Here is a 19,886-nt window from a genome sequence, read left to right as displayed (position 1 = left end):
ATTTTAATACACATCTAGATTATAATGAATATTGATATAATATTTCATTGTAATTCAATCTTCTTTTTTTAAGAATATATTCTAGATTCTATATTCCTATGTGAAACAATTCCCTACTAAATATAACTACATATATAAGCTCTAGATCTTAATGGAATCTATACTATTGATCTTAAGCCATATTCTCTATTTTGCATAACCAAATTGTACTTCTCAATATTCCTTTTAAGGATTTCCTCAACAGGTCCTAATAGTCGCATAAAAGCTTTGCGATCAAGATACGCTACCTTGCATTTACCTTTTGATTTTACAGTAGCTGCTCTAGGGGCATTCCTAAGTAAAGCTAACTCACCAAAATAATCACCTCTTTTATAAGTCATTACTTTTTGATTATCTTTAATTGCTATAGCTTCACCAGATATTACTAAGAAAAATACATCGCCTGTGTCTCCTTGCTTAATAATAATATCACCATCATTAAAAGAAGAACTTTTAAGTACCATAGCTAATTTATTAAGTTCATATAGGTCCATTGTCTTAAGTATATCTACCTCTTTTAAAAATGCTTCATATGTTTCAATACGTTTTGCAGCAGCCCCTTTAACAATATGATTAAATGTTTCACGATCTAAAGCCCATAATAAACAGTCTGAAGAAGCTATAACTGTTGCTGCTCTTGGACAATTATATAATAAAGCTAATTCACCAAATGCATCTCCTGATTTTAAACTACATAAGTGTTTCCTTTCAGATGAATCTTTAAACTCCTTAAAACAATCAACCTGACCTTTTTCAATAATGTAAAGTTTATCTCCATCATCACCTTGATTAATAATCACAGTATCTTTTGATACTACAGTTTCGACACAAGCTTGTATAATAGTCATGAGCTCATCATCATCTAAGCTATTGAACATAAACCCTCCAAGTAATTTTACTCGAATTCTATCTTCTTGCTCTTTAGATTTAGGATAATGGGGAGAGGTAAATGGTTTTATTTTATTCCAAGTACCATAAGCTTCAGCACTAACACTTGTTCTAGGACCTCTAACTAAAAGGTTCTTTGGTATAGGAATATGATCTATAACATCTGACTCAGATCCACTATCAGATTTAGATGATATCCTCGTATCACATTTCTTAGCTCCTTGTTCTTTAACAAAAATTTGTTCTGACTTTGCACCCTTTGAATTCTTTGAGCTAAAAAGTAAGTAAATCTATAGTTAGATCTAAAAATATCGGTCTTATAAACTTACCATGGACACATTATTCCCATAGCTTGGAAATATTGACTATTTCAATTTGCTCTATTAAGTTTCTTAGACTTATTTTAGTTTAGATTTGCTTTATCTAGCCTATTTCATGTATGCGTACACACTATACGTATAACCTGTCTCTGACGGGACTATAGAGGTAGTGCTGTCAGTGTTACATTAGAGATAATTTTAACACTAAACAATTACAACTATAAATAAGTAAAATCAAGATATCTATAAATATTAAAAAGAGAAATATCAATATAGAGATGTACTAAAAAAAGATGTAAAGTTTAGAGAAAGATCTCCCCAGTACAATTATTACTAAATTAGATTACAATGACTATGAAATTAACTATCAATTTATGATACTATTTAGTATAACTCTTAATACATCAAGTCCCATAAACTCTTATAGGTACTGTATCCCATAAACATTTTATTTTTGAATCTAGAATCTTCATGTATTTAACTAAATTGACAAAATCTTAAATTTGGAAATTATGTGTAAGATATCTAATTACCAATGCAATTAAATTTGTAGTATCTTTGTATATATCCAATAATCTAGAAGAGTAATAATTCCCTTGTTTACAAACGACGACCACGACGACCTCCTTTCCTTCTTGTACTATCAGTTGGTATTGGTGTTACATCCTCAATACGACCAATCTTCATACCAGCACGTGCTAAAGCTCTTAAAGCTGATTGAGCTCCAGGTCCCATACTCTTAGATTTTACACCACCAACAGATCTTAACTTAATATGAAGAGCATGAATACCAAATTCTTTACACTTTTGAGCTACATCAACTGCTGCCATCATAGCTGCATAAGGGGAACTCTCATCACGATCAGCTTTTACTTTCATACCTCCAGTTACACGTACAATAGTTTCTCTCCCAGATAAATCAGTAACATGAATAAAAGTATCATTAAATGATGCATAGATATGGGCTACAGCAAAGTTCGTTTGACCTTCACGAACCTATAAAGATGACAAAAATTTAAGAATAAGAATCATTATTGAGAAATTTAACTACAATTAAATATGTCTAGTAACTTCAAAGTCTATAATTATAAATCAAATATATCAAATTTTAGAGTTTATTTCTTTTAAAATCTTCAACTCTAAAACTTATTTGTTAAAGTACTTCTATTCAAGACATATATTTATTGTAATTCCCAAATAAAACATACCTGCTGGAATGGAACATCAGCAACTACAGTTTCCTTCTTCTTAGGGGCCATAATTAATTTCCTCTAATTAATATATTATCAAAGTAAACCAAAAATTTTGAGTCAGACAGATGATCAGGAAGCAAAACGGACAATACTTTAGCTAATAGAGACACAGACGGATAGTCCAGAGCCGCAGTTACTGCAATAGACATACGTGAACCATTATACTATTACAATTATACTGTATTACTATAGTCTAGATTAGATTCTAAAAACTATCCACCAATTTATTTCTAGTATATAACTGTCTTATTGATTTCTACACAAATATACAATCATCCTATGTAATGGGTCTATCTTAATTTTTATGTTGATTTTAACAGACAAGTATTGAAATAAAAGAAAAAAAGAAATTTGCGAATTAATTACTAAGTAATTTAAAGGTATCTTAAGTACCTTTAAATCAGAGGGCATATTAATTATTCTAGAGAAATATAAGGAAATTGCCTATTTGATGGAAATACTTCGTAAATATTATATTCACTATCTAATAATAAATTAATGCACCTTTAGATCAATCTATTATTTTACCTTATAATACACCTTGTTACTTTCTACATTACCATATATATAAGACTCTAACTTATCAATAATATCTTCTTTAATACAATAATAAGTTGCACATCCAGTAAGGAACATACAGAGTAATATTGATGTCATTATCTTTAGTAAAATTACTGGGATACCATAGTTGAAATATTGAATTCCTAACAATATAAAATAAGATATAATTTTTATATTCAAAGAAATTATGTATTCCAAATTACCTATATTAATATGTACGGGGATATTCCTCAAGTCCTTATTGTATGATATATTTCTGAGATCAGCTACAATCTGATACTTGTAATAATATATATTCGTTATATTGTCAAGGTATTCAATAAACTCATACTATTTAAGAATCATGAATATATAAGGAATTTGTTAAATATGACTAATAATTAATAATGTAACTTACCCCCCTACTTGTTCTTAATGATGAGCCATTAAAGTAAAGAGATTCAGAAAATATTCTGTCAAGAAGAGATTTAGAAAAATTGTCAATCTCTATAAATATGGAAATATTGAATTTCATATTTTCCTTCTAGTATAGTAATATTTAATGTAAATTTAAGTACTTACTATTTTCATGTACAAAAGCTGTCATATAAAAATTCCCCTGAGGATCCTGTAAATAGATAATATCTGGAGATCATAAAAAGGTAATATATTCAACTTACAGGTCCCATTGAAAAACACTGTATTTCATATCTCCCGACTTTTAAACTAGCTTTGTTTATCATCACAATTAGTGGTTTAGCTGCCATTTAACGAATTAACAATAGTATCACCAAATAATACTACATTATATATAGAAGCTAAAAATTACCTATTTGGCATTCTACACCATAATAAATATTTTCTGGCACAATTATTATGGAATTCTTAAGCTTATTATTCTGAGACAGAACATTAAAAAAGTTATATTATTACAATAATTCTATATTAAAAGCTCAAATAACCCAAATATACCTGTTCAACTATTGATGATATTAAACCAAATAATGAAAGGATAATCAATATGTAAGTTGGAAGAGTGCACATAAACGAATTTTATTATTAGTTCAGGAACCAGTACTGTATGTGTGCAAGGACGTGTAAAAAAATAGCGGTAAAAAATATAATAGGTATATTATAGCGGTGTCTCAAAGCGGTAAAAAAAAAGTGATAAATTTAAAATTTTATACCGCGTAGTGTGTATAGTATAATAATTAAAGAAAAAGTGAATCCCAAATTTAAACCCACAAAAGCTAGACATGCAAAAATATTAATTATTAATAATAATGGAACATGGCGATATAAGGAGATTATCATTAAAATTAGAGAGTTCAGTACGCCGTAAATGTTTGAATTTACCTTATTTAATAATATCAGAAAGTGAAGATGAGAATTTAATTAAGGAATTTAATAATGTTACTCCTATTAAAAATCGCCAATGTCCAAATAATTCAATAGGTACTGAAGATAATTATTCAGATTACACACCAACATTACAATTATCAAAATCCTCAATTTCTTGTACAAATATAAATGATGGAGCTGGTTATATATTAAGTGAATATGAGGAAGACAATAATCATATAAAAGATAGAAATAACAGTTTAAATGACGAATATAAAAATAGAAATGATATTGGAAATTATCATTTTAGTGAACAAATTAATTATTTAAGTCAAAATACTTTAGCTAATACTCAACCATGTATACAAACTCCTACTAGAAAAAGTAATGGAAGGCGTACTTTAAATTTCACAAGTACACGTAGAAGAAAAGGAATATATCATCATATATCAGATAGTGATTGTGATGAATCTAATTCAAGACCTTCAATCACTTATCTTTCATCAGTTAAAAGAAAAAATAAAATTTTACAATATTTAATAGATTTTGAGTCAGATTGTAGTGATAATATTAAATTATCTGAAAACGTAAGGTCATCACTTTGTATGGGACCTGAATTAATTAATGAAAATACATCTACAAATTTAATTGATTCTATAATTCCATCAACATCAACACAATTTTTAACTTCCCCGATATCAAATATATATGATATTAAATGGGAATCACCATTAACAGAATCAGTTAATTATTCAACTCCTTCAAGCAATTGGATTTCAGCTTTAGATTCATTTTCATCAGAAAAGAATATGAGTGAATCAAATATATCAGATGAAATTGAAAATCAAAACAATTATTTAAATGATATATTAGAAAATCGAGAAATATCTAAAAATTCCAATCTGAATAATTCTACATCAATTTCATTATCTAATGATCAATATAATGTCGATAAAATTATACAGGATAAAAAATTAATAGATTTACATCCAAAAAAACTTTTTAATGAAGTTTCTAAGACATTTGCAAGAAATCGTAATGCATTATCAATTAAATGGTATAAAATATTTAATCAACGTGTATTTAAAAATCAACTTCCCTTAGAAATTCCTATTAAATGGACTGGAAAGTTACATAAAACAGCAGCTCAAACATGTTTTATTACAGAATCTAATGGTAAAAAAAAGGTTTTGATTCAACTTTCAAAATATGTTTTAGATAGTGAATATAGGCTTAAAAAAACTTTGTTACATGAATGTTGTCATGTAGCTCAATTTATTATAGATAAATGTACAAATCCTCCTCATGGTCAAATATTTATGAAGTGGGGTAAAATAGCTACACAAGAATTTCCAGATCTTAAAGTTGAAATATATCATAGTTATGATATTGTTTATAAATTTAGATATCAGTGTCTTAGATGTTTACAAATATTTGGGAGACAAACTAAAGTACAAAATAAATATCAAATTGTCTGTTCATTATGTAATGGAAATGTTGTCTTTATTGGGAAAGGTATTATAAATAATATAAAGAGAACTAAATATCAAAATTCTCGAAATAGTATACTTTTAAATCAAAACTCCAATGATTATCACAATATAACTATTACTCCTACAAAAACTACAAAAAGTTCTAAAATATCAGGTTATTCTAATAATCCCTATGCAAAATTTGTTAAAGAAAAATTTCAAGAAATAAGAACAAAAATTCAAGAAAATAAACAGACACCTAGAAGAGCTCCAAGTTTACTTAAAGAAATTGCCATTTTATGGAAAGAAGAAAAAGAAAAGAAGAAACTCCAAAATTTGACAAATCAAATGCAAAATATTTCTATAAATAATTAAATTTATTTCTATATTGAATAAATAAATTTATATTAATTTATTTCAGTTTTTTTAATCTTTGCTTTTCTAATTTGTTTAATCTAAACTTTAATATTGTAAAATTAGTTATTAATATAAAAATAAGTATAATATCTATTATAAAGCCATATAAAAAGTATGTTGTAACTATCTTTAATATATTAAACTTTTTTATCGTTGACTCTATATAATATGCACCAATATATAGATTATCTTCATTAAATAAATATGAAGATTGTGAACCTATAGTTAAGGTAGTGGGTAATGATGACATCTTAATGTTAGATGATTTTTTTAAATTTAAAATAGATTCCCAGATATTATCATTTAATATACATATATCTGTAGGTACCCAAGAATTAATTGATATTTTTCTTTTAAATCCAGTAAAGGATAGTAATCTACAATTAATTGCAATTGAATCTATTTTAAAATCTGAGATCTTATAAGTACCCATATCTCTATTAGTAATAAAATTTATACCATATTTTAAATTTCCAATTATACAACATCCTTCAAAACATGGAGTATTTAATTTTGTCCAGTAATATATATTACAAGATTCTATAGATAAAGATGGATATTGATTTGTTGAGCTTGGTATAACATCAAAATATAAAATCCAAGCTAAACAAGTATCTCGATTAATTACTTGATATATTAGAATTATAATAATTTTATAAAGTTTCATATTTAATTAAAGAAAAAAAAAAAAAAGGAAAGGAATTAGGATCTAACATGCAAAGAAGTCCTAGTCATACTCTGACTCGCACATATTTCAGAAGATCTTTCTATATTCTAAATTTTAATAATATATATCCTAATAATTAAATATATAAAAAAAAATTACTAAGAAATTTTATAAACGTCTAAATACACATTCATAACTAGGAGAATTAGATCTTTCTACCTTTTTAGCTTCTTCTGTGTTGGTTTTAATAGCATCAATACAAGGATCAGACTTAAGTTCTATATCTGGGACCCTTTCAAATAAATCAGAAAATTTTTTTAAAACATTAATTGTCCACTCAAAATATTCTAATACATCAGATACAACATATAATAATCCATCTTGTTGTAACAGATACCAATATAATGGGATAATAGAGTAACTAAGAGTAATAGAAGTATTAATATATAAATAGTAATAGAGATGGTAATATATTTTATTTATAAATAATATTAAATTAAAACATACCTTATAATCCTTCTCCTCCAATTTCTTTTTTTAAAATGAGGATCTGGGAAACAAATAAAAATTTTTTCTAGTTGGTGTTTCTTAATATAATTTGGAAGATATTTCATTGCATTTGTTTTAATTACACTAATATTTCTAGCTCTGCCATTTTGTTGCATTGCCAAAATTCTTTCTCCCACATAATTAGTTACTTTTTCTCTAATTTCAAGTCCAAGAGACAATTTATTTGGAAACTGTGTACTAAGCCAAACTAATAATCCTCCATATCCACATCCTATATCAAGAATTTTAACATTATATGTAGTATTTTGATGATCACAAACTTTATTACCATAATTTATAGGATACTTTTTTGTATTTAAATATAATACTTTTTGATATTCTGTGTTTAAGTAATTTGGATAATGTAGAGTCCAGTCTATATAATTAGGGCTTATAGGATGTATCATGAAATTATCAGCTAATGGATTACAATGCTAAGAAAAAAAAAAGGGATGAAGAAATAAATTTGATAAAGACTTAAATATTAAGTTTATAGACTTACAGCTCTTTGACGGTAGAATTTCTTCTGAGGAGGTTTAGTTATTTCATCTTCAGTTATCATATTTAGATATTATATTGTTAAAATATATATGAATATATTTAAAAAATTAGGTCAATATATTGTCTCCTTATGATATTATTGCTTATATAAAAAGATTATCACTATTAAATAAATAATTAAGATGAATAATGCAAATTTTCTTAGAAAGATAACTTTAACAATTATGCCGGTATTTTTATTTTATTGAGGTCTAATATTTAAATTTTTTTTTTTATATAAAATATACAATTAAAGATATTTTTAAATTAAGTTGGATTATATATAATATCCCTATAATTCTATATAACTCTTTATATATCCTTTTCAATATTTCTTTTATGATGCTAATCTAACATTATTTAAATTTATAATAGTAGATAATAAAACTTAGTGCATATTAGCGGTAAAATGTTGATTACAGGTGCATCTATGTATCAATGTCGCGTAGGACAGTTTTCAATAATACTAAAATCAAGAAAAATTAGAAATAAGGAGTATACCTAGAGTATAGGATGTCATCATTTAGCCTTATTTTACATAATGAAGAGGATCCTATTATATCTAGAATTGGTGATACACCTGAATTAATAATGGATTGTAAATTTGATACTAATTATGACACTTTATACACATCTCATGTAGATGGTAGAATACTCAAGTAGGTTATGATTACTTTGTAAATTACAATCATTAGATTCATTATCTGGTTCATTTAACTATTTAGAATAAAGTATGATTTTGATGGCAGTTACTTAATTTCAGTTTCAGAGTTATATAAGAAAAAAGGATCTTGTAGAAATATTGAATTAAGGAATAGTAAGAATTATTATATAATTACATTTAATAATGAGATTTTGATTTAATTATACTTTTTTTTGGTATTACCATAGATAAATCGATTGCAGGATATAATACTGGTGAGATAGTATTATTAAATTCATGTTGGAAGGAGGAATGGAAATGTATTAATAGGTAATGTTTTTATTTTGTGATTTAATAAGAAATTCTTAAGTATTTTTTTTTTAGAAATTCTGCAATAAATTCTCTTAAATGGATCAATGATAATATAATTGTTAATGGTGATGATGATGGATATGTTTGTGTAAGTATAACTAATTAAAAATATAATAATGTATCAAATTAATTATTTATTTAATTATGAATTCTATTTATTGATATTTATTTTATTAGATCTGGGATACTAGAAAAAAGCCAAAAAATCCTTCAATATCATTCAAAGACTATGATGATTGTATTAATGGTAAGCTAATAATAAGTGTCATAAGATTATGAATATTTATATATATATATTTAACCATATTTTGAATTTATTTGATATTTTTTATTTTGGTAGATATATGTTTAAGTTATACTAAACAAAATCTTCTTGTTGCCTGTGGTGATACTCTTGGAATCTATGATTTGAGAAGTATATATACAAATAAAAAGAAAGATCATTTAGTATCTTTATCAGATGCTCAAGAAGAGAATATCTTATGTATAAGCTTATTTAGGGTAAGAAGTAAAAATTTTGATGTTTTTTACTGATTAATTACTTCACCAAAAAAAAAAATTATAGAATAATCAAAATGTTGTATGTGGAACTGATGAAGGTAACTTATTATTATTTACCTGGGATAACTTTGGAGATTGTAGTGATCGCATTACTATTCCTTTTGTTGATGGTTTTCACGGAGATAATAGTGTTGAAAGTCTTGCAATGTTAGATGAACAAACATCAATTATCGCTACTAGTGATGGAAATTTAAAAATTGTAGAATTTTTTCCAAATAAAGTTATTGGTAAGTACTTATAACCTTGGATTTTACTTGAATAAATAAGTACAAATGCATATATTTGTGCTTGACTATTCCAGTAATTTTAATATTTGATTATTAATAAGTAATACAAGTGACTTATCCCTCTCAAATATTCCAATATTTAGGATTTTTAAAGCATGTAAAATATAAACAAAAATGCGATGTTTCAAATCTTGAATGCTCCAAAGTTGCTGTTTCAAGAGAGAAAAATATTATTGGTAAGTTTTGAGTTTAATAAAGGTTTCCAAATAATTTAATTTAATATTCTTAATCTTTTCTTCTTGTTCCCATTACTTTTTTTTATATAGCTTGTTCTCATGGGACAGTAATAGATATATTTGATATGAAGTTAGTTAACAATATGATTTCATCTGAGCCACGAGATAAAAAAAAAAAGGATATTGATGGATTTTTTGCTGATCTTTGATATTCTTTCAATTTTATTAACAGTATTATTACAAAATTTCAGTATTTATTTTTAATAGTTTATTCAATTAATTGAGGTTTGATATTTTCAATTTCTTCTAATTGCCTAAATTGTTTATTTGTTGTTACTGGAATATAAGTTGTAGGTTGTGCCTTAGTTACTGGAACATACATCTGTGGTCTTTCTTGTACTCCTTTTGCATACCCAACTGGTACATACCTAACTGATGTTTTTGAAGGTACTACCTGAGTCACTGTAGTGGTACTCTTTTTTGGTGGTGTATATGCAACTTTCTTATATGATTTAACTGGTATATATTCAACTTGTTGTACATATACAGGTTCATATACTGTATTATAATATGTTGGTCCAGATAATCTTCTAGGGGAAGGTTCCTCAGGTAATGATAAAACTACCTCATCCTGAATATTCTGGCCACATACAATAGCTACACATAAAATGAATATTTTAAAAAATAATTTACACATTATCAATTTATTTAAAGAAATTATTCAAAAAAATAAAATAAAATGAAATATAATCTCTATATTGTCCTATATTTTAAGATGATCCATGCAATAATACGTGCAACACGTAATTACCGGTAGGTCCACGTAAGAGCCGGTAGCTTCACATAACTTTATTGCATGCATGAATATACATATATACATATTTATCAATATTATTGCTTAAAATATAATAGTAGCAAAATTGACTTATAATTACTAAATATATGACTTGATTATCTGTTGAAATTAAATTTTTAATTAATATTCTGAATATTTTGAAGTTGTTTACAAGCTAATGAAATAGTATTATTTAATTTTTCAAAAGAAAGTTTGCAAGTTTCAAGAATCTTTTCAATATCACATTGTTGTGATTCCATAACTACATAGAAGTAATAAATAATAGTAAATTTAAGATTTTTAATTATTATAAATAGAAATATCAAAAACATTACCTGCAATACGAGAATTTATCTGAGCCATATCTTGGTGAAATATTTGTAGTAGTTTTAAACGTTCAAGAATAAATGGTAAAATAGCTCCAGAAGATTTCCATTGTTGAAGTATATCATATAATTTAGTGATTCTTGTAGAATCAGTTTCATCAAACAATTTATCATTTAAATCTCTTCTCTTCTTATTTAATTGTTCAATAGATGAGGAAAGTGCCTGAACACGACGGAAAATGCCCTCCAATCTATTTGAATCAAGCAGAGATAACTTTCGAGACATATCATTAATTGCTGATTGTATATCTGAATAAGGCATTGTAGAAAGTTGGTCAATTCCAAGATATGATTCTATTAAAGAGATACGTCGTTCTAGATCAACCAAATCCTTCAAATTTAAACTTGAATTATTATCTCCAACACATATTATTGATACTTCAGTTAAATTTTCATTATTTTCTTTATTTGATTCATCAATATCTGTAATATTATCGGAATTATTTTGAAGGTATTTAGTTGATTTTAATGTATTGGCACACTATAAGAAAAAAAAAGTCATTATTTTAATTGATAAAGAGAAATTAGTGGGGCTTACGTGTAACAACTCATCAACTATATCTTTAAAAGATATAGTTTGTTGCTTTAATGAATCGGAAGAAGGTAATTGATTACTAAATGATGCTTGTTTGTTAGCGAGTATATTCAATTGACTTCTTAACTGCTCAATTTCACCTAGTAATATATCTGGACTAGAGAAAAGTGTTGTTTGAGAAATTTTTTCATCTTTATCTATAATTTTCTGAGTTGTTTCTATAGTTTCTTTAATTTCGTCAAGATCAACTTTAATTCGTGTTAAAGCACCTTGGTAACTTTCAGTACTTATATTGGGTGGAGCTAATCTACCAACTTTAATATTCTTCTCAGATGCTACAGATTGTATCAGTTTTAAGTATTCAGTCTTTAAAACTTCACCTAGAATTGATTGTTTGTCACTTCGTGAAGTTGACTCTTGCATATTTTTAATTTGATTATCAGTTTCTTTAGCACTTTTTTGATCACCACTATTATTCCCTAATTCTGGATCATATTCAAAGACTGTATCTTCAGCTGAACGTAACATTTTAAAGAAATAAAGAAAATTGGTTTTAATTAAAGAAAAAAAAGGGAAAAAGTGAAGTCTGTGAGGAGCTATGCACCCGCATAAATCTACCAGGTGCAAATCTATCCCTATATTTAATAAGAATCTTTTTAAAAAAAGTATGAGGAACTAAATATTTCATAGATACACGAATAATTGTACTTTATTAAAATATTTATTTATATATATGCAGATATGGTTTATTTTATTATATGTTATATATCACTGTTATGGTAGTGATAATACAACAAAAGGAGTTAAAAGTCATTATAATCTTGAAGAAAAAGTAAAGCAATTTTATAATAATGAAACAAATAAAAAGGTAATATCATTTAGTAATAAAAAAATTATTAATGTTAAAATACTACCAAGTAATTCACAAAGTAGAAACCACCTAAATAAATATCTTTATAACTCCAAAAAAATTTTGGAAACTTTTATTTCAAGGAACTATTGTTCAAAAATAAGTAGTTATATTAAAACAAGATATAATTGGCTTGATGTATCTAGAAACTGGCAAGAACGTTTATATAGATATGGATATTGGATCTGCTTAAGAGATACTGGAGCAGGAGGAGATTGTTTATATAGTTCAGTGATATCAGCATTAGACCTCAAAAATATAACAGTAACTGATTTACGTAAAAAAGTTGCAAATAATTTCGTTGGTTTTAAAAATGAAAAAATTAAAGCTATAAGTGAAAATTATATATCTTTATTTAAATATCAAAAGTCAAATAAAGAAGAGAATATAATACATATTATAGAAAATAACTGGGATAGTGAATCATTTATAGATAAATTAAAAATTATGTCTTATCAAGAGCTATCTGGTATATGGGATGATCCTTGGTCACCAACAAATATATTAAATAATAATCAATTAGAAAATAGAAACATAACAACACCTTTCTTAAAAGCTATAATGGTTCGTGATAAATTATCAATACCTGGGAATGTTCATTGGGGTACAGAATTAGATATTCATAATTTAGAAGAGGTTTTAAATATACAAATTTTGCTATTTTGGAAAGAAAGGGGTGTTTTCTATCCAATAATAAATGTTAATTTAAATGCAGATTATATAATATTACTATATTATGATGGATTAATTCAACATTTTCAAGTAATTGGAATAAAAAAAGTTACATCAAATTTAAGTGAAGATTTTGTTTCAAAATTTACAAGTTATTCTTTACCTAGAATAATAAGATATCTTATTAAAAGTGATACAAAAAAAGACTTGAAACCAAAATAATCTATTTAATTTCTAAATCAAAGTTTTAAAATTTTATAAAATTATCTTATGCAACTTGTAATAATGAAATTTCAAAAACTAAATCTGCATTTTTTGGGATAATTGGTGGTGAACCTTTTGCTCCATATCCAAGTTTAGATGGAATAAAAATTCTTCTTTTTTCATTAACAAGCATACCTTTTACACCTTGATCAAAACCTTTAATAACATCACCACATCCAAGAGTAAATGAGAATATTCCACTATCAAATTTTTTCCCATTAGAAGCTAGTCTACCCTCATATTTAACTTTAATATTACTTCCATTTAATGCAATTTGTGGTTTATCATGTTTTGGTAAATTAGTTATTGACAGAACTTCATATTTTAATCCATTAGAAAATTCTCTACGATAACCTGGTTTAATTTCATTAGAATCTTGTTTACCTTTAGAATTTATAATATCTTGTGGATTCACTTCAGTTTCTTTTTTTAATTGGTTGTTATCTTGAAATTCTTTTTGTTTATCAATAATTTTATTTTTATTGTGACAATCTTTACTTCTTAAAGGTAAATTTGCAATACAATGTATTGTACCATTCCCTTTACAAAACATTATAGAATTTATTGGAAATTCTAATTGCCTTAAACAAGTATTTGGTTGTGCTTTTGTAACAGTTGCTATTCTTAATATTTGGTTATTATTTGACAATTTGACAAATATATCAACCTTATCTCCATCAACAAGACTAATTTGTGCCAATGTAAGCCCGAATTTCTCATATTTAAAGGAATCTAAATTCCTCTTATCTTTATTTGCAGATAATATAATTCTAAAAATCTTGAACATTACTTTATCATTAAAAATTTTGACTACTTAATTTATCTATTTTCATTATATCTCCCGGTTAAGGTATTACTGCGCCATTATTACAAATTCTTATTAACTATAATTAGGTATCACAGACATAATTAGTTAATTTTAATTAACTCTGTTAATACTAAAGATATTGTTTTATTAACTATGTGTAATGTGTATCACAATGTATTACAATACAAATATTACTTAAGATAACTTGTACTATACTCACTTAACCTATTTATCTTAAGATTACTCTAAAATCTCCACTTTTCTAAAAGATTCATTAATGTTGATAAATATTTAATTGATAATGCAAACATTCAAAGATCTTCATCATCATCTTCAATTGGTGCATTTGCAGCATCAGTCAATTCCTTCTCAGCTTGAGCAACAAGAGTTGGATCAATAGATACTTCAGGTGCCTTTGCATGCTGACCTACAAATAGAAGAGCTGGTTGATTAGTAAGTCTCCTTGCTAACCATAAAAATGGTTTTTCAAAATTGTAATTACTTCTAGCAGATACATCATAATATTGTAAATTGCGTCTCCTATGATATTGAATTTGTCTTGCCTTAACTTGTCTATCTTTAACATCTACCTTATTTCCAACTAGAACTATTGGTATATTCTCACATACACGTACAATATCACGATGCCAGTTAGGGACATTTTTATAAGTTATTCGCGAAGTTACATCAAACATAATGATAGCACATTGACCTTTAATATAATATCCATCTCTTAATCCACCAAATTTTTCTTGACCTGCCGTATCCCATACATTAAAAATAAGTGGACCGAAGTCTGTATTAAATCTTAATGGATGTACTTCAACTCCAATAGTTGGTATGTATTTCTTCTCAAATTCACCTGTCAAGTGACGTTTTACTAATGTAGTTTTCCCTACACCACCATCACCAACCAGTGCAAGCTTGAATTCTGGTGCTTGTGCTGCCATTACTTGCAAATTTTAATGTTCTGAGTACTTTACAATAACTATCAATTTCTTCTCCTCCGTGTCCCCCTTCTCTAATAGCCGTCTTATTATAGCACCCACAGTACTGAAGGCGCCTAATATACTTACCGCTAATATATCACGAGTATTATAAACTATTTAATAATAAAAAAAAAGAGGAAAGTACTTGTACAATTGTTTAATAAAGTACATAAAAACTTATTAAATACTAAATCAATAATCTACGTATATTAAGTGCATGTTGAATTGCAACCTTCTTTAAATGAGATAAATTAGATTGTAGACACGTATCACACTTTGTAATGCGCTGTGTCACTAAAGTAACTTTTTCTTCAATCCCTAAACAACAAAATGATATAATATCACCTTGTGAATCTTCTATATGACTTGGATCACATACCCAATATCCACCAGATAAGTAGAGAAATGAGACAAATATAGGGATATACTTTAGTATACGATTTGAAGAGTCTTCTTGTACATTTGTGTCCTCATTACAAATATTTCCACTTGGCTCCAATAAAATATTATCACTAGATATCCTATACCATGAATATTCTTTATCCCATTCAATATTTTTTGGTATATTTGTATCTATCAAGGAAGCTACAGCCGCAAGGAAACAATAATCTAGAGCATTTCCATCATAAGATAGACATACTATATCTATATATATTACCCAAAATATATCCTTATCATTAACTTTTGAAGACAATAAGCCCTTATTTAGAATTCTTGTATCATTTAAGCATTCCATTATTGTATTTGCTATATATATAGATTGATTAGTGCTTACTGTAACTCCACAAACCTTAGGAAAATCTATATTAACAATAATTCTACGTTGAATATCACTATCTGATTCATTAATTGCAATTTTATTTGTACTCCCTGCCATATATGATGAACTTCCAGCTTTTATTGAAACAGAACAATCATAATTAGGTATTGTATTCTTTTGAATACATATATTACGGGATATTTCCGATGTTCTTCCATCTGGGCGTATACCTTGTTCTATAAATCTTTTAAGATATTCATTTGGACATAGTGACCATAATAAGTCTTTATTCATTTATTTGAAGTCCTCAACTCTAATAGAATCTAAGACCTGATATTGGATTAGGTGTGGTAAGTATCCATACATTTGGCGGTTTTATCAAGAGGATAATAACGTAATGCATGGTCTAAAAACTTTTGGGAATATTTAGGTTTTTAAATAGATAACAAATCTTTAGGATTATTATATAAATTAATGTAATTAAAAAGACTATTTGTTAGTTTGGTACATAATGTGGTACAGATGCAATATCCCCAAAGTATAGTTGAACACTTGGATAAATTAATTAAGCAGGCCAAATCTCTTTCTGAGTCTTCATATATAGATGGAGATATAACAAAAGGATTGGATAGTAATAAACTTATTGGTATAGATCTACTTCGAAATAGACGCAATATTTGTATGATACAGAAAAGTACAATGGAAGAACTGATACGGCTTTATCAGGAAGAGTTAAAACAATTACAAAGTGCTTTAAGATCTATTGAAGAAGAAGAAAGAAGAATTGAAATTTCTTTAGCTCGTGAAAATATGAATCTTGATAATGGGTCAGCTGTAACTAGATCCCTGGAACTTATTGAACGAGATACAGTTAAGAATTGGAGCATAGAAGAACTTGAATTCCAAATTTCACAGGCAAATAATGAAATAAATGAAGATAACTTAAATATTAATTATAATAAAGATGAAAATATAGAAAATTCAAGTGGAGATATAGAAACTTCAACGAAAAGCCTGCCTCCAATTCTACCTCTTAAAGGTAAAACTAAAGGAAAAAAAAAAGAAGCTCGGTGGGCAATAACTATACCTCAAAGGTACAATTATATGAGAAATCGGCATACAAGTCAATTAAAAGATATCTCAATAAAGCAAATTTTAGCTGGGAGAAAGGAATCCGAGATAGAACAAAAGGATATAGTCCGTGAGTTACACAAAATTTATAATCAAAAAGAAGCTTCAAGGAATAAACTAAGTTCTAGATTAGCACTTCAATTTTAGAATTATAATATCTTAATACATATTAGGAATCTCCAATTATAATTGTAGGTCTATTTATCTTAGATTTTGTAAGTAAATAAGAACACTTCTTTGTTCCCACAATTCTTTCCAAAGCTAATGAATTAAGCTCATGAAACAGCATGATTGAAAGAGGATTCCTGGTTTTGCTTTTAGATTTATCAATACATGGAAAGTTCAGGCTATATATACAATCAACATATATAACTGGAAATATTGGAGGACCCCAGAAAATAACAGTTGTAGCCCCCTTCAATAAGTATCTCCTGAAGAATAGAAATCTCTCTGTAGTTATTAAAATAGGTAGTTCACCTTTATAAAAAGCAAGCCTATTTTTTGATAAAGAAGAATTTGAGGATGATTCATGGCAAGATCCAAATACTGCACTTTGTTGTATAAAATATTTTCGTATTCGAAGATATGAAATATAATTTGGGAGAACTAATAATACTCTTTGATTTATCCCATCGATAGCTGCTAATATATCAGGATATAAATAATTTGACATATATGATAACATTGATTCTTCAGAATCTATTTGATTACTAACCTTTATAAACATTTGTTTTAAATCAGGAACAAGAGATGTAGCTATATTTAAAGGTAATTCAAATTTATTTATATTTGATAGTTTTCTTAATCTCTCCAGACTATTCCATAGTCTTACATAACCTCTACAGTTATTTGTATATTTTCTAAATAAACATGTAAAGTCTTCAGAGCGACCTGATGCTATTAAAATTGTTTGTCTCATTATTTTTGAATTTCCATCTATAAAAGGCTGATATATTCTTCTAATATCACATGATCCAAGATTTTTACTAGGAAGTTTATTTAATACATCAAATATATCCAGCAAATGTTCCCAGTTTTGCATCAAAATTATGTCAGCTCCATATATAAGGCAAATTTCGACACTAGACAGAAATCCATATTCACGTTTTGTGTCTGATTCTCCTCTAGTTCCAATGATACGCCTTAATCCTAATGGAGATGCAAGTATAATGTCCGATTGATCAAAAGGACTATAAAACAACATTCCAGATTTAGATACTTGAATACCAACACGATAATCATCATTATGATTGCTATTTACAAATAGATGTCTATATAATGGATCATCTCTTACAATACCTACTTTTTCAGTCTCATCATTTTGGGATTCAGGTTCAGGATCTCCAAATTCCTTACTAAATCTATCAAGATATTTTGCTCTTTTACCTTGAGGTAGTAGTTTAATCAAAATATCAACACACCTTTTGGCTGTTCCACGAAATGGAGATAAAATCAAAATTCTACAACGATGAAATCCTTGATCTCTTAAATTATCATCACCTAAATGATCAATATTGTGAGTTATTCCTTTAAAAGAACTCTCATTATTTTTAATATATTTCTTTAAAACAGAATTATTTGATAATACTAATTTCCTTATACAAGAGATATGATTACTAATGTGTAACATTACCAAAGATACTATCCAAGGGGAAAGTATACAGTCAGGATCGCAATATTCAATATCAATATAACCATTTATGTATCTAAATAATGTCTGAAACTCTACTGCTACAGTATCTCTAGTATATGAAGGAAAATCTTGAGTCAGAATCTTCCAGTTTGAAATTATTTGTCCCTCAATACCAAAGTAATCCAAACAAACAGTTTTTTGAGATGTATCTGCAGTGGTAAATTCCTCAATATCATTCATTCGATGTGATTTTCGTGAAAAAGGAGATCTAAAAGGAGAAAATCCTTGTGGATGTATAATTACCAAGTCATTTGAGGAATTGAATTTAGATTCTATAGATTGTAAAGATATCATCCCAAAATTTGTATAATCATTAAAATAATTCTGTGTTAAATTCGAGATATTAGTGTTATTCTCGATATGTGACTCGGTTTTCGAGGCGTAATCGGATTTATCTACTGAATTATCACACACTATTCCATCTTTTAATGTACAATCCTGTAAATCCTTCGAAAATAATTCTTCACTTTTAGAATTTAATTTTAAATTCTCCACTTTTGTCTTATTTAGGATTGGTTCTTCATTACAAACATTTATCATTGATAACCAGTTAGAAAAAATATCTTCAGTAGATGACAATGGTTCATCTATATCACTAATAGTTGAGTCTGATAATATATTTGATTTTAAAATTCTGTTATTACTTTGTAAATACCTAGAAGTTCCCTTTCTATCTCTACATCTTTTTAAAGAGGTCCCTCCTTTACATTCTTCATGAGTAAATTTATCAATTTCTCTATTATTCAATATCCTTCTTTTTCTAGTATCATTATTAAATTTATTGCTGAGTTTATTTTTACTTCTATGATTATTCTTCATAACATTAATATTCAAAATA

At 26.9% G+C, this 19,886-nt stretch overlaps 15 protein-coding genes across 15 annotated transcripts; 4 read left to right on the top strand and 11 right to left on the bottom strand.

Annotated features, from left to right (window-relative positions):
* Positions 1 to 158: 158 nt before the first annotated feature.
* cand_005350 (cAMP-dependent protein kinase regulatory subunit) lies at positions 159 to 1,276 on the bottom strand (the record flags this gene model as incomplete). Its single annotated transcript, XM_067210776.1, has 2 exons — positions 159 to 1,200; positions 1,266 to 1,276. The coding sequence occupies 2 exons, from the start codon at positions 1,274 to 1,276 to the stop codon at positions 159 to 161; spliced, it is 1,053 nt and encodes a 350-aa protein (XP_067067302.1).
* Positions 1,277 to 1,847: 571 nt separating this feature from the next.
* cand_005340 (40s ribosomal protein S14) lies at positions 1,848 to 2,506 on the bottom strand (the record flags this gene model as incomplete). Its single annotated transcript, XM_067210775.1, has 2 exons — positions 1,848 to 2,243; positions 2,456 to 2,506. 2 exons carry the CDS (start codon positions 2,504 to 2,506, stop codon positions 1,848 to 1,850), a joined length of 447 nt encoding a protein of 148 aa, XP_067067301.1.
* Positions 2,507 to 3,019: 513 nt separating this feature from the next.
* On the bottom strand, positions 3,020 to 3,807 carry cand_005330 (uncharacterized protein; the record flags this gene model as incomplete). Its single annotated transcript, XM_067210774.1, has 5 exons — positions 3,020 to 3,204; positions 3,265 to 3,391; positions 3,459 to 3,547; positions 3,623 to 3,668; positions 3,721 to 3,807. The coding sequence occupies 5 exons, from the start codon at positions 3,805 to 3,807 to the stop codon at positions 3,020 to 3,022; spliced, it is 534 nt and encodes a 177-aa protein (XP_067067300.1).
* A 516-nt stretch (positions 3,808 to 4,323) lies between these two features.
* Positions 4,324 to 6,228, top strand: cand_005320 (uncharacterized protein; the record flags this gene model as incomplete). Its single annotated transcript, XM_067210773.1, has 1 exon — positions 4,324 to 6,228. One exon carries the CDS (start codon positions 4,324 to 4,326, stop codon positions 6,226 to 6,228), a length of 1,905 nt encoding a protein of 634 aa, XP_067067299.1.
* Positions 6,229 to 6,265: 37 nt separating this feature from the next.
* Positions 6,266 to 6,937, bottom strand: cand_005310 (uncharacterized protein; the record flags this gene model as incomplete). Its single annotated transcript, XM_067210772.1, has 1 exon — positions 6,266 to 6,937. One exon carries the CDS (start codon positions 6,935 to 6,937, stop codon positions 6,266 to 6,268), a length of 672 nt encoding a protein of 223 aa, XP_067067298.1.
* Positions 6,938 to 7,105: 168 nt separating this feature from the next.
* On the bottom strand, positions 7,106 to 8,048 carry cand_005300 (tRNA-methyltransferase family protein; the record flags this gene model as incomplete). Its single annotated transcript, XM_067210771.1, has 3 exons — positions 7,106 to 7,358; positions 7,445 to 7,920; positions 7,989 to 8,048. 3 exons carry the CDS (start codon positions 8,046 to 8,048, stop codon positions 7,106 to 7,108), a joined length of 789 nt encoding a protein of 262 aa, XP_067067297.1.
* A 491-nt stretch (positions 8,049 to 8,539) lies between these two features.
* Positions 8,540 to 10,274, top strand: cand_005290 (uncharacterized protein; the record flags this gene model as incomplete). Its single annotated transcript, XM_067210770.1, has 9 exons — positions 8,540 to 8,685; positions 8,752 to 8,843; positions 8,918 to 8,999; positions 9,054 to 9,129; positions 9,219 to 9,288; positions 9,382 to 9,542; positions 9,607 to 9,829; positions 9,973 to 10,065; positions 10,156 to 10,274. The coding sequence occupies 9 exons, from the start codon at positions 8,540 to 8,542 to the stop codon at positions 10,272 to 10,274; spliced, it is 1,062 nt and encodes a 353-aa protein (XP_067067296.1).
* A 59-nt stretch (positions 10,275 to 10,333) lies between these two features.
* On the bottom strand, positions 10,334 to 10,762 carry cand_005280 (uncharacterized protein; the record flags this gene model as incomplete). The annotated part of the gene is made up of 1 exon (XM_067210769.1): positions 10,334 to 10,762. One exon carries the CDS (start codon positions 10,760 to 10,762, stop codon positions 10,334 to 10,336), a length of 429 nt encoding a protein of 142 aa, XP_067067295.1.
* A 275-nt stretch (positions 10,763 to 11,037) lies between these two features.
* Positions 11,038 to 12,349, bottom strand: cand_005270 (uncharacterized protein; the record flags this gene model as incomplete). The annotated part of the gene is made up of 3 exons (XM_067210768.1): positions 11,038 to 11,162; positions 11,236 to 11,767; positions 11,825 to 12,349. The coding sequence occupies 3 exons, from the start codon at positions 12,347 to 12,349 to the stop codon at positions 11,038 to 11,040; spliced, it is 1,182 nt and encodes a 393-aa protein (XP_067067294.1).
* A 205-nt stretch (positions 12,350 to 12,554) lies between these two features.
* cand_005260 (uncharacterized protein) lies at positions 12,555 to 13,625 on the top strand (the record flags this gene model as incomplete). The annotated part of the gene is made up of 1 exon (XM_067210767.1): positions 12,555 to 13,625. The coding sequence occupies one exon, from the start codon at positions 12,555 to 12,557 to the stop codon at positions 13,623 to 13,625; it is 1,071 nt and encodes a 356-aa protein (XP_067067293.1).
* Positions 13,626 to 13,671: 46 nt separating this feature from the next.
* Positions 13,672 to 14,454, bottom strand: cand_005250 (peptidyl-prolyl cis-trans FKBP-type family protein; the record flags this gene model as incomplete). The annotated part of the gene is made up of 1 exon (XM_067210766.1): positions 13,672 to 14,454. One exon carries the CDS (start codon positions 14,452 to 14,454, stop codon positions 13,672 to 13,674), a length of 783 nt encoding a protein of 260 aa, XP_067067292.1.
* A 332-nt stretch (positions 14,455 to 14,786) lies between these two features.
* cand_005240 (GTP-binding nuclear protein RAN TC4) lies at positions 14,787 to 15,425 on the bottom strand (the record flags this gene model as incomplete). Its single annotated transcript, XM_067210765.1, has 1 exon — positions 14,787 to 15,425. One exon carries the CDS (start codon positions 15,423 to 15,425, stop codon positions 14,787 to 14,789), a length of 639 nt encoding a protein of 212 aa, XP_067067291.1.
* A 226-nt stretch (positions 15,426 to 15,651) lies between these two features.
* cand_005230 (3 exoribonuclease family protein) lies at positions 15,652 to 16,518 on the bottom strand (the record flags this gene model as incomplete). The annotated part of the gene is made up of 1 exon (XM_067210764.1): positions 15,652 to 16,518. The coding sequence occupies one exon, from the start codon at positions 16,516 to 16,518 to the stop codon at positions 15,652 to 15,654; it is 867 nt and encodes a 288-aa protein (XP_067067290.1).
* Positions 16,519 to 16,746: 228 nt separating this feature from the next.
* Positions 16,747 to 17,502, top strand: cand_005220 (uncharacterized protein; the record flags this gene model as incomplete). The annotated part of the gene is made up of 1 exon (XM_067210763.1): positions 16,747 to 17,502. The coding sequence occupies one exon, from the start codon at positions 16,747 to 16,749 to the stop codon at positions 17,500 to 17,502; it is 756 nt and encodes a 251-aa protein (XP_067067289.1).
* A 22-nt stretch (positions 17,503 to 17,524) lies between these two features.
* On the bottom strand, positions 17,525 to 19,867 carry cand_005210 (uncharacterized protein; the record flags this gene model as incomplete). Its single annotated transcript, XM_067210762.1, has 1 exon — positions 17,525 to 19,867. The coding sequence occupies one exon, from the start codon at positions 19,865 to 19,867 to the stop codon at positions 17,525 to 17,527; it is 2,343 nt and encodes a 780-aa protein (XP_067067288.1).
* Between the last annotated feature and the right edge of the window lie 19 nt (positions 19,868 to 19,886).

The sequence above is a fragment of the Cryptosporidium andersoni genome (genome assembly GCF_001865355.1).
Source record: "Cryptosporidium andersoni isolate 30847 chromosome Unknown contig_38, whole genome shotgun sequence".
Taxonomy (NCBI): domain Eukaryota; phylum Apicomplexa; class Conoidasida; order Eucoccidiorida; family Cryptosporidiidae; genus Cryptosporidium; species Cryptosporidium andersoni.
The sequence above is the reverse complement of the archived record's forward strand: the minus strand, read 5'-3'. Positions and strand labels throughout refer to the sequence as shown.